This window comes from Salvia miltiorrhiza, chromosome 4 (genome assembly GCF_028751815.1).
Source record: "Salvia miltiorrhiza cultivar Shanhuang (shh) chromosome 4, IMPLAD_Smil_shh, whole genome shotgun sequence".
NCBI classification, from domain to species: Eukaryota; Viridiplantae; Streptophyta; class Magnoliopsida; order Lamiales; family Lamiaceae; genus Salvia; species Salvia miltiorrhiza.
Window position 1 is genome coordinate 26,994,467 of NC_080390.1, and position 17,529 is coordinate 27,011,995.

Consider the following 17,529-nt stretch of genomic DNA (forward strand, 5'->3'; position numbering starts at 1 on the left):
ATTACGATATTTGGTAACATTGGGTGAAATACTACTAAAATATGAATGAGTTGCAATTATCTTGATTCTACACGTCTTAGTATCAAACTTTCGAGCTTCGATTTGAATTCTTATGCAGTAAGGCGGAACATGCAAAAAGAATGGCTAATAGAAAATCCAGATCAAATTATGTACAAAGACACTAGTATTTTTACTATTTTTTTCTTATTTTTATCAGAACAAGGAATAATGTGTCACAAGAGAGTCTTATTATGTTAGACATGGGAATTTCTTAGCACAGACATAATAGAAAAGACTCCTTGAACTCATCCCAATGCTGTGAACTAAGCGAGAGCTTCGCCTACATCTTGAACCGAACTTGCATTTGCATGCTACAGAAGATGTTCATGTGTAGAAAGGGGCTCATATATACCAAGATTCATTTCTTCAGGCATGCAAATCTTTGTCTACTTCCCAAGCTGTGCCCTTTGACACAGGCAGCTCAGTTAACTTAGACGTACCATTTTCAACGTGTAAAAGGGGATCGGATTCAGCTTCCTTTCGCTGGATACATGACGAAATAAAGCTTAGCTTAAATGGAATGGAAAGCATATAATTGTTCGGTATATAGGTTGATAAAACAAAAGTTTACTAGATATGAAGGAGAACATAGAGCAGCTCTAGATACCTGGTTCGGTGCTGATGCTTCTTCAGCTTTTGCTTGATTCTCTTGGGTGCAAAAATATGAATATAAGATCATACCAACCAATGCAACCATTATTCCGAGTATGTTCCTCCAGCTAAATGGATCCCGAAGCAAAGAATAACCAAATGCCAACACTAAACAAGTTTTAAGATGCCCGAGAACTTGATAGGTGACGGGAGACGTCTTTCCTATCACAAGGAATGTGCTGAAATTGACGGAGATTGAGATCAGGCAGGACAGAACAATAAAACCCTGCAACATCAAACACAGATTTAGGTCTGGATATCCAATCAGCAAAGAAAGACGAATAACATAGATCTCAATTCTCTTATTACTTACAACTACTTTTGGCGTGTATTCAAACGAATATACATTTTGTTTAGTCAAAAGCCTATCCAGGAATGGACCTGAGATGAGCAAGGTCATTGCTTGATATAGACAAGACTGATACAGTAATTGGGTTGACGAAATCTTATATTTCTTCTGGATGGTATTGGTCATCTAAAGGAAACGGTTAAGATCTCAAACAATGTATAGGCATACAAAGAGATAAATGTAACATGCAGGGAAAGATTAGTTTATTTTCAAGAATGCCCTACCCATGCTTACACGGATTTAACCAGAATAAATGTTGCCAGACAACTATTATGACTGATGTAATCGGGGTAACAAAGCATTTCTCCCAAAAAGACTTGGACTCTTGAGTATTAGAAGATCAAACAGAGCTACCACGTGCCACACTAAGGACACATTCAGAGACAAGGGATCAAACTGATTGTTAATATGCAGATACAGTCTGTGAGAAGGTACGAGCGGCAGCTAATCCAAGAAGGCTCAATATGTTCTCAGGGGACATTCTGGTTTAATTTTGTTATAATCAATAAAATATGTCAATGTCTACTTATATAAGGGTAGAGTGAATTGCATTGAACATAGTCAATTGGTCACTAAAACAAACATAGAACTGCTTTAGAGTCTCTGAGGCAGCAAAATGGTCCTTCTGCATTGCTAAGACCATGACACCCTACATGCAGAAAAAGTGAGGCAGACATGATACTTGGAATCATCTGTATTCACACCCTTTTAGGACAGCATAAATATTCTCCTGCTGAATACTATAAGGTTGGGTTCTGTTAGTTATGTTTCTTAATGTTTTTGACAGTGTGTAAAATGCAGCTCTGCATGTTTCTCATTCTCCAGCGATTTCCTGCCATTAGCTTTTCTTGTGTCGTCTAAAGCAAACAAATGGATGTAAGTAGACAAAGGATACAATTTGAGCGACGCAGGTGGTAACAACTGCAAGGAAAGAGAGACATGAGCCTAGCATATTGAGCTGAAGATCAGTAATTGTAGCAATTCCAACACCTAGGAGCAGAAAGCCCAGAGAAAGCTTGATACTCCTACTGCAATAACCACCTCCAACATTAGAGAAAGAAAAACCAAGAAATAAAGAGTTAGAGGAATAAAACCATCTTAAACTTACTGAGCACTATTCTAGGCTCAGAGCATTTGACATTAGATCAAATAGAGCTTACCGAAAGTCTCTTGCAAAGGAAGGAAAGAAGACTATTTGTTGTTTGTTATGTGCTTGTAAAGCATAATTGAAAGAGCAGCCTGTTGTTTTAGGAATATTAATCATTTACTAAGTGAAAATTGAAGTCGAACAGATCACAATATGCCACCCCTTTAGCCTTTTTCAAGCAGATTATTATGACCAATCAGTTAGGAATATGAAAAATCTCATGGGAAAAGCAAAACATAAATGTTCCCATTATGTTAAAAGGGAATCGCTGGAATCATATAGAACCAGACAGAACAAAAAATAAAATTGGCTCATAGATAACCACTTCTGTGTGGGATGTGACCAACCTGAATATCTTCCCAAGGAAAAGGGTTTCCAGGAGTACTGTGCAGGGGATAATCGCCAACTTGGTCATCTAACAAGGAAAAGGAGATAGATCTTTCATTCAGAAAACCGCAAAGACACGCATCAAAGTCAAACCACAAAAAGACACCGAAGAGAACGTCACCTGATAAAAACCAACTGAATTGAAACCTAAGCTGAGGTTTAACATTCCAATTGAAATTCCATTTAAGATGCCAAATCCAATTACAGTTTGAAAATCTATTGGTTTGTGCTCAAAGAATTTCATCGATAGTGCCACATGAAGAGAACAAAAAGTAACCAGGAGATGCCAGCTCGTCAGTGTTGTAGCTGCATTTCAAAGAAAATTTGATATGAATCTCAGTCCTGATATGCCTTTTCTTTTCCAACCAAATGCCAAGCAGCAATAGCTGTTACCATAAAAAGGGAATGCTTTTCTATCCAATGAACTAACCATAACTGGTCAAATTATAATCATTCTTGTTAGATAGTAATTTTGGTGTTTACGTTAGCTGTCAGATATACTTTGCATATAGTAGTTGTTCGATAGGATTAAGCTTCTCATCTAGTGCCTCACCAAATGCAATCAATGGCCAGTTTTAACTGACAGATGTATTTTATATATTCGCATTACTGTGGTTGTAGTTGAGCTGTAGCTAGGTCAATTCGAAGAACACAAATTAAAGTTCATGAACTCCACTCCTATGGAAAGAGTTAGGCAACAAAGCTTAATCAGTTATTATTCATTTTACTTCAGTATTCTGTTTCATATTACATTGAAAATTGGTGTGTTGCAACTAAAATGTATCTGATGAATAAAAATACATGACAATGAAAGAAAAGATATCTAACTTGATGATATAGTCAAGAATTAACAACAGAAGGGATGACAAAGATGAGAAATTAGGAGCTCCAATAGTCAAACACAAAGGAAGCATATCCAATCGAAAAAGAATGTAATCCAAATAATTACAGTAAAAATGCACCTGTGTAACATCTGACACAAACCATACCATGATTTGATACCGTTATCTCATAATTCCGCACAAAAATACTTGACGATCAGAAATATAACAAGTGGCTTACCGAAAATGAAATGCAGAGTACTCATAAGCGCTTTATTACAGATCACTATAGAAACGGAGGAAACCACCGACAGAGTGAGCGCGCCGATCGTCCCCAACTGAAACCTCTTAGTCTCGCTCATCTTTTTAGCTTCAACAACGCACTGTGAGTCACCAAAATCAGAAACGATTCAGAATTTAGGACCGGCTGAGATGAATAAAGATGAATTCCCGCGCGATCGAAAATTGATAGGCGAGAATGAATGGATAGCTTTCGATTAGGGCAAAATGTCAGCAGCCAGTGTGGATGCTTCGAGTGGAGCTTTTCTGTTACGAGCGTGTGCCGTAGCGCACCTGATTATGATGTATGCACACCACGCGACGGGATAGACGAAGGTTTCTGTCAAGTCAGTGTGAGTGTGATTGTGTGTGAGAGAGAGGGAGAGAGTGAAAGAGAGAGAGTGTGATCGAGTCAACTTTGTAGAGAGGTAGGCGGGTTCGGTTTGAGGCATCTCGTCCTCCATTGAAGGCGGGCATATGCAGCTGATTTAAAAGCTAAGCTAATTTTCTAGTTTATTTTGGCCCAATGACCCGGCAAATCACGTGCTTTCCTTTGTCAATTAAAAATAATGGAAGAGGGCTTTTTTTTTCCCTTAAGAAGAAGAAGAAAATAATGGAAGAGGTAATATATCAAACTAGTAGGCGAACGTTATATTTAAATAACAATTTAAGTACACAACATATAAACATTATACTTAACATTTAATGGTAATTAAAATATAACTTAAAATAAATGAAAAAAAGATATCGTATCATACATTTTGGAAGACTTCCCTATATACAATATTTGTGGTAGTAGAAATTAAAATTTTAAGCCCTCTCCGACTTTCGTACTCTTGATGCAGCAACGCACAATTGGCCATGTGTGAAATGGGTAGATTATATAGATGAAATAAAGAAAGAAGAAGAAGAAAAAAAATGCAAGTTACCGTTCTGCAACAGCAAAGAGTTGTTACCTATTTTTCAATTTTTATTTAATTAAATATAGGCACATGCAATGCACACGGAAAAAATCGAGCATGAACCAAGCTCATATCATCGCACTAGCTATGCCTCAAGTCGCCATCGTCTGCATCAGTCGGCTCGAGCTGGGCGATGAGCCAGACTGAGGTGGATGCACTTAGTACCTTACATTGAAAATAATATATTTGTAAATCTTACTAATGACGTTATTATGCAGAGGTTTTTAGAATATTTGTGCGTAATGTGTATTAGGGTTTTGAATATTAGAATTAAAAATAACATATATTATTCAATATAAATAAAAAAAATAATACATATATTTTGGTCGGTGCTTGACCGAAAAAAATTGGACGAATTGAAACCGAATCATTTTTATTGGTTTTCTAGATAAAAAAAATAAAATAAAAATTGAACTGCAAACCGCACTATTACGCGCTGAATTGCACCGCACCAAAAAGTTGTTGCTTGGTCAGTTTTTGTGGGGCGGCGTGATTTCTACACACCCCTAACTCTTATTGAAGTTAACCACTAATGTTTGGAAATATAGTATGTTGCAATTGTCAGAGAGTTTCTCTCTCTCTCTCTCTCTCTTTCTCTCTCTCAATGTATTCGTCGAATATATAAAGATGAATATGAATAGGGTCAGTGAAGAGAGCTTTGTTTAAATCCGCTCTGTTGAACTGTGAAATCTTCCTGCCGTACCAAGGAATGACTGCAATAGTTGGATCTGCATATCCGTACGTTAATGTTGATATCTGGCAGACTACCTTGTACTTTTGTCTTAAAAGTGAGATATACACTTAGTGCAAATTATGTGGCATTAAGTGTCATGAGAGACTTGATATACATGAATAGTAAACCGAGCTTTCAGATTATTAATTTTGAGAGCTAACGTGACATATGAGAGTCTGAGTACGAGTCAACATTGTGTCCTTCAATCAGTTAGCTTGTGTAAGCCGATACTTCCATCACTCCCCGTTATGTGTTTAGCAAAATCTTCATGCTGGTGGTTTAGCATGAGTATGATCAACTTATCATTCTGATGATCTTCATGTTGATTTTTAGGGATGTCAATCTAGCCCGAAATCCGTGGGCTGGCCCGACTAACCCGCCACCGAGAGGGTTAAGGTTGAATATTTTCAACCCGATAAAAGTTACAACCCGATTAGCCCGTAACCGAATAGCCCGACACCCGATAGCGTCGGCCCGACTAACCCGATGGGCTAGCCCGAAACCCGAATACTTAATATTAAATATTTATATATAAAAATAAAAAAAATGACAAAATATTATAAAGTCTCATCTTTTCACTTTTCTGTATTTTTGAGATGCTTTGCTTCTATGAATTCAAACTATTGCTGGATATTTTATTATTTTTTCGTTAACAAAGTTGAACATTTTATTGTTACCAACTTATTTTATATGTTATGCAATCTTGATGTTTTTTTCAATATCTTATATTTTTGCATTTCATACTTGATATATAATTTATATCTTTAATTTCTATGTATATTTTATACATTATACATTAGATCATTAAAAATAACAAAATACAAATGATTATTTTATTTTACGCATTTAAGCCGACTAGCCCGATGGGCTAGCCCGAAACCTGAACGTTTAGGGTTAGGGTTGACATCTCTATTGATTTTCATGTATTGGTCTAATTCCCATAGAATTTCTCTGAGTCTTTTCTCAGTTGTGGAGTCCAGCAAACTGCCTTTCAGTTGAGCTCATTAAGAGTTCATGTCGTTGGGTGTTGGCATAAACCAAAACATGAAAATTTTCCAACAATTATGAAAAGGCAAAAAAAAAGTTAAAAAGTGAAAATTAAAGAAAATAATAATAATAATAATAATAATAATAATAATAATAATAATAATAATAATAATAATAATAATAATAATAATAATAATAATAATAATAATAATAATAATAATAATAATAATATTCAAAAAAAGTTGACAGATGAGAGATAATTTTTCTAAAATTTAAATCTTTGAATAAATATAACTTTATATTTAAAATTAAATATTTACATAAAATATAGCATTAAATTAAAGCTCTTATCGTGATTTATAATTTGATATGCATATTAAATATTTTATAATTGGTCAAATTTCACAATTTTACAAATAAATAAAGCAAAAAAAAAGATAAATAAAAAGAAAATAAAAAGAAAAAAAATATAATTTACAAATAAACATAGGGTTAATTGCCTATAAATACACGAACTATACTCAAATTTTGGTTTTTGACCAAATCTATTTTTTTGGTCAAAAAATACATTAACTTTTATATTTTTGGAATTTGACCGAAGCCGAAAGTTCGTCGGCTAATAAATTGATTGTCTGAATTCTGATGGGCAATCCGAAGGTACCATTAGAAAGCTTTGAATGTTATCTTTCTAATGATACTTATATTGGTGGGTTTTGATAACCGGAAGTGGTAAAAAAATGGCATGAAAGTCGAGGTCACGAAACTTTATATTTTTTCTTTTTTTCGACCACTTCCGGTTACCAAAACCCAACAATATAAGTATATCATTAGAAAGACAACGTCAATAGCTTTCCAGCTGTACATTCAGATTCGCCAACAAAATTCAGTCAATCAAGTTATTGACCAACTAACTTTTGGGGTCATGTCAAATTCCAAAAAATTAAAAGTTTATGTATTTTTTGACCAAAAAAATAGATTAGGTTAAAAACCAAAATTTGGGTATAGTTTGTGTATTTATAGGCAATTAACCCATTTTATTATAACTACAAAATTGTCACTCAATCTTTTATTTTATTTTTAGACGAAAACCAAATCTTATTAATTCTCATCAACCGCTACAATGTTTAGAAGTGAAGATGGAAAATTTGACCTCCAGATCATAACATCCGGAGTACTAATAGAAAATTTAGGTAATGTGTGAGCCGCTCTATTAGCTTCCCTACGCGCATGACAAAAATCCAAGACAATATGTTTTTTGCATGTTTAAAAGGCTCATGAGACAAAGAATAGGTATCCGTAAGAAGGCGTATAGCCAAGAGTGAATCTGTGAATGCCTCCATCGGGCCAAGATGATAATCCAGACAAAACCCGATGGCAATGCAGCCGTGAATGAAGCAGGAGCCGATTTGTAACAGCAATTCTGCAGTAGAAGATATCCACAATCTGCACCTGCTTATCTCCAGCCCCGCTTCCCCACTTTTTGCATACACGAACTTCCAAATCTCCTCCATCATTCCTTGATAGTATCCCAAGCTTACCTTTTTACACCAAAAACAGATTCCCTGAAATGGGACATGGTGAGGTTGTGGACGACCCGCCATGCAAAATGTTTAATCTCTTTAACCAAAGCCTTTGATCGTTGGAGGAGTCTATAATATCCAGTAGCAACCCTTCTCTTCAAACTTCCAATATCGCTTATCATTCTGAGCCAGAGATAAAATACCACTCAGTTCGTGTGGTCAATAAATCCACATTCCATTCATGCTTATTTGTAATGAATTCAGATAACCTGCCACACTCCAGACTCGCTATCCACAACATCTCTCATCACATTTCCGCTAGATTATCCTCGTATCCAACCATCCTTAAAACCTCTCACATTTTTTCCCATCCCCCATGTTCCCGCCTCCATATGTCCCTCAATTTTGAAATTGATTTTAAATTGAAATCTTCACTTTTTAATAAAGTATCAATAAAGCTTTTTAGTCATGAATTGACATTTTTTTACCTATAATTCACAACTACGAAGCTTTTTAATTGTAAGTTAAGGTTACTTCACGTGAAATAAAGGCAAAATAATTAGGGTTAATAGCCAGAAAATACACCAACTTTCATCGGAATTGCATATTGCACACGACCTTCAAAAATAGCCCCATAATACACCACCTTTTAATTTAGTCGCAAATTGCACCCGGCGAAAGTTCCGACCACAACTATGTTTGACCGGCGATGACGTGGTAATTTTTTTTAAAGACGTGGCATTATGCGTGGCTTTTTTAAACACGGTGGCAAGCCACGCGTATAATACGACGTCGTTTGACTTTGTTATTCCATTTTAATTAAATGAACTCTGATTTCCCAATTATAATGCCCTAATTGTTAAATTAAAATCTCTGTTCTCTCTCTTCTCTCAAATCTCACGCACACACTCACATACACGCACACCCTCTCACATCCTCACACCCACGCCGGAGTTCCTCCCCTCCAAGCCGTCTGCTTCCCTTCGCCAGCGATCGTCTCCCATCTTTCGGCCGGAACAGCAGCCTAACAACCACCGCCGCAGCCGCTCTTCCCTTTTCCAGATTTGGCGCCTCCCAGCCGCCTCATCTCTCCCTCCTCTCTTTCTCGGCCAGGTCAGCGCCGGTAGCAGCGGCTCCGCCGCTGCTCCCCGCAAATCTGTTCATCCCTCTCTCGGCTCCCCCGCAAATCTGTTAGTCCGCCGCCGCGAAAGCTCCATCTCCCTCGGCCTCTCTTCTCTTCCGGCGGCGACGAGGCCGCCGGTTACCTCTCCCTATCCCAGTGTCATAGACGTCCTCTTCTCTCTCTCTAATCTGTTTCTCCACCTTCAAATCTCCAATCTCTGAATTTTTGGGTGGATTTGATGTTTGTAGATTTGCATATCTAGGGTTTTTTTGTGTGGCTGAGGATTTGGGGATTTTCATTTTGGTTTGCAGATCTGTGGTGGTGTTGCGGCGGTGATGTTGTGGTGGCCGGAGATTCGTGACCACCCGGCACACCTGCAGCCAGCGGCGGGGGCGGGGCGTAAAGCAACAACAGTTGTTTCTTTTTTAATTTTTTTTATTTAATTTTTTTTTTGACAAAACGACGTCGTTTTACATGATCGCTGGTGCGTCCACGTCTGCAAATTCCGGGAGACACGTCATCTAAGATTTTAGGGATGGTCAACGCATGTGCAATTTGCGACTACATTAAAAGGTGGTGTATTATGGGGCTATTTTTAAAGGTCGTGTGCAATATGCAATTCCGATGAAAGTTGGTGTATTTTCCGGCTATTAACCCAAATAATTAATACTTTAAGGGTGCGTTCTCTTTGATGGAAAAGGGTGAAAAACATATATTTTCATCATTTTCTCACCATTTTCACATGTTCTGTAGGAATGATAATTTTCCTCGGGCAGCCCCCCTTTTCACTCATTTTCATTCCAATTCATAATAATATTATCATGAAGATAGATGTGATAATATTTTTCTTGGAATATTGATGTGATAAATTATGTTTTTCACCTTAAAGAACATGAAATAAAAAAGATGGGGAGGATAAATTTTTTCCATCTTTTCTTATCCTTCATTTTCTCACGAAAGACTTACAACCAAAGAGAACGCACAGTACGCAAAAAAAAATGACAATTCTTTTGTCCTTTTTTATCTTTGTGAAATATGGTAAGAATATGAAAATAACTACTATTTCAATATACTAACTCGAAAAAAAATCATTTGAATTTTCTCGTCGAAATAGGAAGGTTTTAATCATTTATCGTTTATTCATAAAAATATCCATAATAGTTTTTTTATTTTATTATTATTTAATATCCATAATAGTTTAATGCAAAATAAACACAACTGAATGACGTAAATGCAAAATAAAAGTCCCGCATAATCGGATTAAAAATTAGGCCTTTGAATTTCAAACTTCCCATACAAACATCACTACGACCAAGAAAACATGACAATTGTGTTTACATTCTCTCTCTCTGCATGGAAATTGCTTTAGCTCGCACCAAACATACAACGGCGTAAGTTGTAAACGTTGAGTCCGTGACAGCATAAAGAGAGAAGAAAAAAGATGTGCTTTTGATGCCAAAGACTGTTTTCAGTAGTAATGAAAAAACATAGAGAGGGGTCCATGTTCTTATCACGTGCCGCTGCTGCCCATAAACAAATACTCCATTAGTACTATACTATATACTCCTTTTTTTCTTCCGATTTTATCCGATTTGGTTCCAACTTTTGTGCCCCTTCTCGAACTTGCCAAGGAAAAGGTAAACTTCAACTTGAAAAAAGAGGCAATAGCGGTACCATTTCAAAGTTTCTTGTAATCCTTTTCCAACTTCTGGGCTCTTGCTTTGAATCATATTCAGTTTTTTAGCAGTTGAAAACAAAAGCTACTTTTTTAAGAATGTGTTAACATTATACTACTAGTTTATCACTGCTAAAATCCTTCATTATTTATATTTTATTGCTCTGATTCGTGAATGTTGGTGGGAATTTGCCACTGTCGGTCTTCAGTTAATTAAAGTACTTCGAAGTTGAAAAAAAACAAAAAAACAACAACACAAGTTGTGTGTATAATAATGTGCAAAGGTATAGGATGAGTATTGGTGTTAATTCTCGTGGGCTCAATTAGGTGTGAATGGTGATTTGATAAAAAAAATTGTCGTTAACTCATGTGATATTGGTGCCCCACACACTCTTTGTTGCACTACTATTACTACTACAGCAATTCTGTGTTTCTTCTTTCCCCCTTGAGCTTTTCATTTTACAAATTCTTATCTGCAATGGTAATGTGAGAGATCTGCGAATATATATTCTGCAATTTACAATTTTGCCCTTGTTTATCTGATTTCTTGCTTATTTTGTGGGGGCAAGCAGTGAGTGAGTGATAAATTGTGGGTATGATTAAACTGTTGGAAGGTTTAGTGCTCCACATGGAATTGGGCAAAAGTTGGGTGCATTTGATTTGTTTGGGGTTTTTAGGTACCATTTAGATGTTTTCGTGTAACATTAGCTCAAGGAAGGTTTGTTTGGCTTTTTTTCCTTTTCCTCTAAGCACGTATTATCTTTGGTATTTGCTTTAGTTGAGATCTGCACCTAAGTTTTCCTTCGTTTCAGCAATAGTTTCATTGAAAATCAATGGATCTTAGCTGTGGGAATTGTTGGAGAAATCCAAAGGTTAGTTAAATTTCATTTGTTTTTATTTTTTTTACATTTACAGCATTTGTTAAGGGTGTTATCGATTATTAGACATATATATGCTTAGATTATGGTTGTTGTTGCTGTCCTTTTTTCTTGTGGGAATTTTAGAAGGATTCTTGGAAGGCCACTCTGCTACTAGCTTACCAGAGTCTCGGTGTAGTGTACGGGGACCTTAGCATTTCTCCCCTCTACGTATACAAGAGCACATTTGCGGAAGACATTCATCACTCGGAAACGAATGAGGAGATATTTGGGGTTCTTTCTTTCGTCTTCTGGACATTAACCCTCGTCCCGTTGTTCAAATATGTTTTCATAGTGCTTCGAGCTGATGACAATGGAGAAGGTATGTGTCTTGATGGAGAACTCGTCTAGTGTTTGGCTAAGCTTATTTAGAGAGCTTATAACTTATCAAATTGTTTGGATAATTGAGGTTATAAGCTAGAGAGAGAAAATTAAAAAGGGGATGAGAAGGAAAGGTATATGTTGGAAATCACAAACCATTGTAGAATTATTTTGTAAATTAGTTGTTGCTTATAAGATTACTAAAAAATACCATTTCAGAAAAAAAAAAAAAAAAAGTTTAGGGGCTTACTTTTGGGGAGCTTATAAGCCGTTTTAAGGAGCTTATACCCTTTTAATCATGTCAATGATGGACTTGGTTCTTGCAGGTGGTACTTTTGCTTTGTATTCCTTGATATGCAGGCACGCGAAAGTTAGCCTTCTCCCCAACCAACAAGTTGCCGATGAAGCTCTCTCCACGTATAAACTCGAGCCACCTCCAACAACCAAGAACAGTTCAAGGGTGAAAACGGTGCTCGAGAATCACAAGTCCTTGCACGTTGCTTTACTAATTCTGGTTCTACTAGGAACTTGTATGGTCATTGGGGATGGTCTGCTAACTCCAGCAATATCTGGCAAGTTGTCTTGACTAGCTACTTCATGGTCTACTTTCATTACTAAGTGTGTGGATAAATAAAAATGTGCTTCTGCATCCTGCAGTTTTTTCTGCTGTTTCTGGTCTTGAATTATCGATGTCTAAGGATCACCACCAATGTAAGCTTTCTGTCCATAAATCCTCGTATGACATCTCTCTGATTATTCTTCTCTAAACATTAAATGGTTTCACATTATAGGCTTTATACCTGAAGAATGATACCTTATATTTGTTGTAGTTAATGTCTGGTCAATTATTTTCCAAGTTATGGTGATGCATCCTTTTAGCTCTTTAGGCTGTTAATTTTGAATTTCCATAAAAGTTGTGGTTTCAATCTATCTGTAAAACACTGCAAAATTTTTGCACAACAGTTACGGGGCAGTACTTTCATTTTATTATCAAAATTTGATTTGTTTACATCTAATGGGAGAATGTCAAGTGCAATAATTTTTCTTGTAGTTAAGAAAATGGATTACAGTTTAGAAACGACTTAAGATCATTAGGAGGAAAGATGAACATTTCGGTGACGATAGAATTTTATGGAGGGGAAAAAAGGTTAGTGATTTCTGTTCCATGAAAGGTGCCTCAGTTGTTCTTATCCTGGACTTGATAATGACCAGATACCAAGTGACCTGATAATCATGGGGCCATAACAATAAACTTGTCTCCTTACGTCTCATGCCTTGCTAATTATGAATTTGAAAGCTCACGGATATGCATTTACAGGGGAGAACAGAAGAAATTATCTCTATGCTTAGAGTGCAACCATATATTAATGTTTTATTCAAGGTGCATGATTCTAATCACTAGATAAAAGCCGAAGGATGAATAGCTTGTACCTGACATACTTTCTGCTAGTTTTATTGAGAAACAAACTGTATATAAAGATCTAATATTACTTTAAATTACCTGAATCCTTCTGAAAACTAAAGATAATACTATATATTATGGCTGGATAATATGGTCTAATTTTTAGGTTTTGTTTGATATGGACATACAGTTGCTAAATTATATTAACTGCAAAACTACCGTTTTTATCTGGCTCTTTCTAAAGTAAGTTCTCCTTGGTTTATTGACCCCCCACCCCCCTTGTCGACAGCTTGGTTATCTTGAAGATCATATATGGTTGTCTATGAAAGTCGAACGAACTTTGTTACTTGATATTGATGTTTGCTTGAATCAAGTCATCTTCACAGTCCTACCAATTCATCTTCTGCAGATGCAATGGTACCGATTACTTGCTTCATATTAGTGTGCCTATTTGCTCTGCAACACTACGGCACCCACCGAATCGGCTTCTTCTTTGCACCAATAGTCCTCACTTGGTTGTTATGCATAAGTGCACTTGGCCTGTATAATATTTTCCACTGGAATCGACACGTGTATCAAGCACTTTCCCCGTCTTATATGATAAAATTTCTGAAGAAGACTAGAAAAGGAGGGTGGATGTCTTTGGGTGGAATACTTTTGTGCATAACAGGTATAATTCTTTTTAAATTGTAATGAAACTTTTCTAACTTACAATATCATAATTTTGCATTACTCTGGATAATGTCTATATGTCACTAGTGTTGGAAGATTGCACCTCATCATTGTAAACATATTATTTGATGCTCATCATCTCTTCAGCAGACTCTTGATATTTAAGAATCCAATTAAAGGTGAATTCAGTATTAGTAAATGTATTATTTGTTGTTCATCATATCTTGAACGGACTCGAGTTTTCAGATGATCCTTTCACTTACATTGTGTACGATGTGGTGATTCTATTGCAACAATCCACATATAATTAATTTTCTAAATCATTTACTCGACCATGGATCCATCATGCAGGTTCTGAAGCAATGTTTGCTGATCTCGGCCATTTCTCATACGCAGCAATTCAGGTGAAGTTTCTGTTTAATAGACAACGATTTCTCGTTGGTGAGAGATTAACATACATGGCATGCTGTTGCAGATAGCATTCACCTTTTTGGTTTATCCGGCTCTAATATTGGCCTACATGGGACAAGCAGCTTACCTATCGAAGCACCATCATACAATTCATAAAATTGGCTTTTATGTCTCAGTTCCAGGTATCACTTAGCAAAGCCGAGAGAGTTTCTTGAAGAAATATTTAATTAATTTGAAAAATTGCTATCGTTCTTCTAATTTGGGAAAAAATTTGCCCACCAATTTGTTGCTTCGATCGACACTTATGCAGTCAAGACACATGCCATATATGTACTAGTTGAGAGTCTTCCCCTTCAAAAGATAAAAGGATACGAAGAAGAAAATTAATTGAAAAAAGTATATTTAGTTAAAAATTTAGCCAATTACAGTTGAAAACACAATTAGCATCGTGAAATGACAAAGCCTTGTGCAGGTTAGATTAGATCTTGAACTTAACATCACCTGCAAGATTATTTTGTCAAATTTGTGATGAAATTTAACATTCTATAGTAATAATGAATTTATGAGTGTATTACAAAATATTTATAGCATTGATGCCTGTGGCATAAAAATCTTCAACAGAAAGTGTAAGGTGGCCAGTGCTTATCGTGGCAATACTAGCTTCGGTTGTGGGGAGTCAGGCGATCATCAGCGGAACTTTCTCTATCATCAACCAGAGCCAATCGCTGGGTTGTTTTCCGAGGGTGAAGGTCGTTCACACCTCGGAGAAGATACACGGCCAGATATACATACCCGAGATCAACTGGCTGCTGATGATCCTCTGCATTGCAGTAACCATTGGATTCAGAGACATAAAACACATGGGAAACGCATCAGGTAGACCTCATACGTACGCTTTGTGATCTCACATTTTCGACTAAATTTTCACTGTGGGCTTGCAGGATTGGCGGTGATGGCCGTGATGCTGGTAACCACCTGCCTCACGTCGTTAGTAATCATCCTTTGCTGGCACAAACCTCCACTCGTGGCCTTGTGTTTTCTGCTTTTCTTCGGATCCGTGGAGTTGCTCTACTTCTCTGCTTCCCTTATCAAATTCCTCGAAGGTGCGTGGCTCCCCATCCTGCTCGCGCTCTTCCTCGTCACCGTCATGTTCGTGTGGCACTACACCACGGTGAAGAAGTACGAATACGACCTCCACAACAAGGTCTCGTTAGAATGGCTACTAGCCTTGGGCCCGAGCTTGGGCATTGCTCGTGTCCCGGGCGTCGGCCTTGTGTTCACCGACCTCACTTCCGGTATTCCCGCCAATTTTTCGCGTTTCGTAACCAACCTCCCGGCCTTCCACCGCGTCCTCGTCTTTGTGTGCATAAAATCGGTGCCGGTGCCGTTCGTGCCCCCGGCCGAGCGGTATCTGGTGGGCCGCGTGGGCCCCGCAGCTCACCGCTCGTACAGGTGCATTGTCCGCTACGGGTACAGGGACGTCCACCAGGACGTGGACTCGTTCGAGTCCGAGCTCGTGAGCAGGCTGTCGGACTTCATCCGGTACGACTGGTACAAGGCGCACGGCGTCATCGCAGACGTCCGCAGCGACGAGGGTGACAGCTCAGGCGCTTCGACGGGGGAGTGTCGGCTGGCGGTGATCGGCACGGTCTCATTATCCGGCGTGCCGGCTTTCGAAATCGAGGACAGCATGGAACCGGCGAGCGTGTCGGTGGGTTTTCGGACGGTGGACAGCGTGAGCGATATAGTTGAGATGGAGGCGATGGGAGTGTCGAGGAGAAGGGTGGGATTGGCAGTGGATGAGGAGGAGACGAGGTCGGAGATGGAGGTGCAGCTGCAGGAGGAGCTGCGGGATCTGTATGAAGCGCAACAAGCAGGGATAGCCTTCATTTTGGGGCATTCACACGTGCGGGCAAAGCAAGGATCGTCGGTGTGGAAGAGATTGGCCATCAATTTGGGGTATAATTTCCTGCGGAGAAATTGTAGAGGAGCAGACGTGTCTCTCAAGGTACCTCCAGCGTCGCTTCTTGAGGTTGGCATGGTTTATATTGTGTAACACTTTCCACCTATACATTACTCACTCGTTGTATTCTATCCATGCTCTCTTTCTCTACTAGATTTTTTTGTTTGATTCCAGTAGGTGAGGATTTGTTAAGTCGATTTCATCTCATACAAAAACAAAGTCATTTAATTGGAAAAAAAAAACAAAAAATTACTCCTCTGTGCCGCCAAAAAAAAAGGTAATATATAAAATTAGCAACTTCTCTATAAAATTTAAAAATGAACCTATAATAAATTTTTAAAAAATCAACCACTTTTTGTGCAAATACCCCTAACATAAAAAAATAAAAAATTGATCACTCTTTTCTCTTCCTCACATCATCATCATAGCATGTGTCGCATCTCTCTCTCTCTCTCTCTAGCCCTGCATATTGAGCCAGATAATCTTTATATGTGTTTGGTATGTAATTATTTAACTATAATATAATTTTTATTATTATTTGGTACAAAAGATGCAACTATAAAATAAATTAGTAAATTATAACCTTACATAATTAAATATAAAAGAAAATTAAGAAAAAAAGGAAAACATATTTCTTTTTAATAGTGAACCCCGACCGACCTTTCCCTTCTCTCGGGGAACGCCCACGCCCCCTACCCTACGTCGGCACACCCGACCAGCCACCAACCTTTTGCCACTATTTATTGCATAAACGGAAACTCAACCCCCTTGTTGTGCCTTCGCCACGCCCTTCCTCCCCAAACAATTGCAGAACACAATCATCATCGCCCTCAAACCGAAATGTCTGCATTGTTGTCCCCTACAACGAAACAATTGCAGAACAACCACTTGAGGCCCCCAACACCCCCTCTTGGGGGAAAATTCTTGCATTGTATAACTAATCACTCTAAGGGGAGAATCTACGACACAGACGAAAATGGTTGCGGACACACCCCAATTCAAACAAAACCTAAATCGAAGATAGCAGCACTACTCCCCAAACTTGAAAAGCCCTCGCCCACCCCCACCCCCACCTCCACCTCCACCTCCAACCAAGAAAAAAGTTTCTTAGCATTTCTTGCACCCACTAGGGGCCGAAGATGGCAATAC

At 37.9% G+C, this 17,529-nt stretch overlaps 2 protein-coding genes across 7 annotated transcripts; one reads left to right on the plus strand and one right to left on the minus strand.

Moving 5' to 3' along the window:
• Positions 1-187: 187 nt before the first annotated feature.
• Positions 188-4,214, minus strand: LOC131020053 (UDP-xylose transporter 2-like). Of its 2 annotated transcripts, XM_057948695.1 has the most exons (8): positions 3,989-4,214; positions 3,657-3,798; positions 2,716-2,900; positions 2,555-2,622; positions 1,956-2,088; positions 1,025-1,186; positions 668-937; positions 188-543 (listed from the first exon to the last, which is right to left on the minus strand). In XM_057948695.1, the coding sequence occupies exons 2-8, from the start codon at positions 3,775-3,777 to the stop codon at positions 427-429; spliced, it is 1,056 nt and encodes a 351-aa protein (XP_057804678.1). In that variant the 5' UTR covers positions 3,778-3,798; positions 3,989-4,214; the 3' UTR covers positions 188-426. The 2 variants fall into 2 exon arrangements, with proteins under 2 accessions (XP_057804678.1, XP_057804677.1); XM_057948694.1 differs by having other exon boundaries at positions 3,657-4,175.
• Positions 4,215-10,437: 6,223 nt separating this feature from the next.
• LOC131020050 (potassium transporter 2) lies at positions 10,438-16,553 on the plus strand. Of its 5 annotated transcripts, none has more exons than XM_057948688.1 (10): positions 10,438-10,656; positions 11,507-11,566; positions 11,699-11,933; positions 12,259-12,504; positions 12,590-12,643; positions 13,744-14,004; positions 14,358-14,410; positions 14,482-14,599; positions 15,039-15,293; positions 15,359-16,553. In XM_057948688.1, the coding sequence occupies exons 2-10, from the start codon at positions 11,528-11,530 to the stop codon at positions 16,471-16,473; spliced, it is 2,376 nt and encodes a 791-aa protein (XP_057804671.1). In that variant the 5' UTR covers positions 10,438-10,656; positions 11,507-11,527; the 3' UTR covers positions 16,474-16,553. The 5 variants fall into 5 exon arrangements, with proteins under 5 accessions (XP_057804671.1, XP_057804668.1, XP_057804670.1 ...); XM_057948687.1 differs by having other exon boundaries at positions 10,610-10,656; positions 11,473-11,566; XM_057948689.1 differs by lacking the exon at positions 10,438-10,656 and adding an exon at positions 10,991-11,412.
• Positions 16,554-17,529: the final 976 nt, after the last annotated feature.

Coding starts and splice junctions, on each gene's coding strand:
- LOC131020053 (XM_057948695.1), bottom strand. CDS start 3,777: ATGAGCGAGACTAAGAGGTTTCAGTTGGGGACGATCGGCGCGCTCACT. Junction 1,187..1,955: donor CCACCTGCGTCGCTCAAATT/GTATCCTTTGTC, acceptor CGTTTCCTTTAG/ATGACCAATACCATCCAGAA. Junction 544..667: donor AAGCATCAGCACCGAACCAG/GTATCTAGAGCT, acceptor TCATGTATCCAG/CGAAAGGAAGCTGAATCCGA.
- LOC131020050 (XM_057948688.1), top strand. CDS start 11,528: ATGGATCTTAGCTGTGGGAATTGTTGGAGAAATCCAAAG. Junction 11,934..12,258: donor AGCTGATGACAATGGAGAAG/GTATGTGTCTTG, acceptor TGGTTCTTGCAG/GTGGTACTTTTGCTTTGTAT. Junction 12,644..13,743: donor GTCTAAGGATCACCACCAAT/GTAAGCTTTCTG, acceptor CATCTTCTGCAG/ATGCAATGGTACCGATTACT.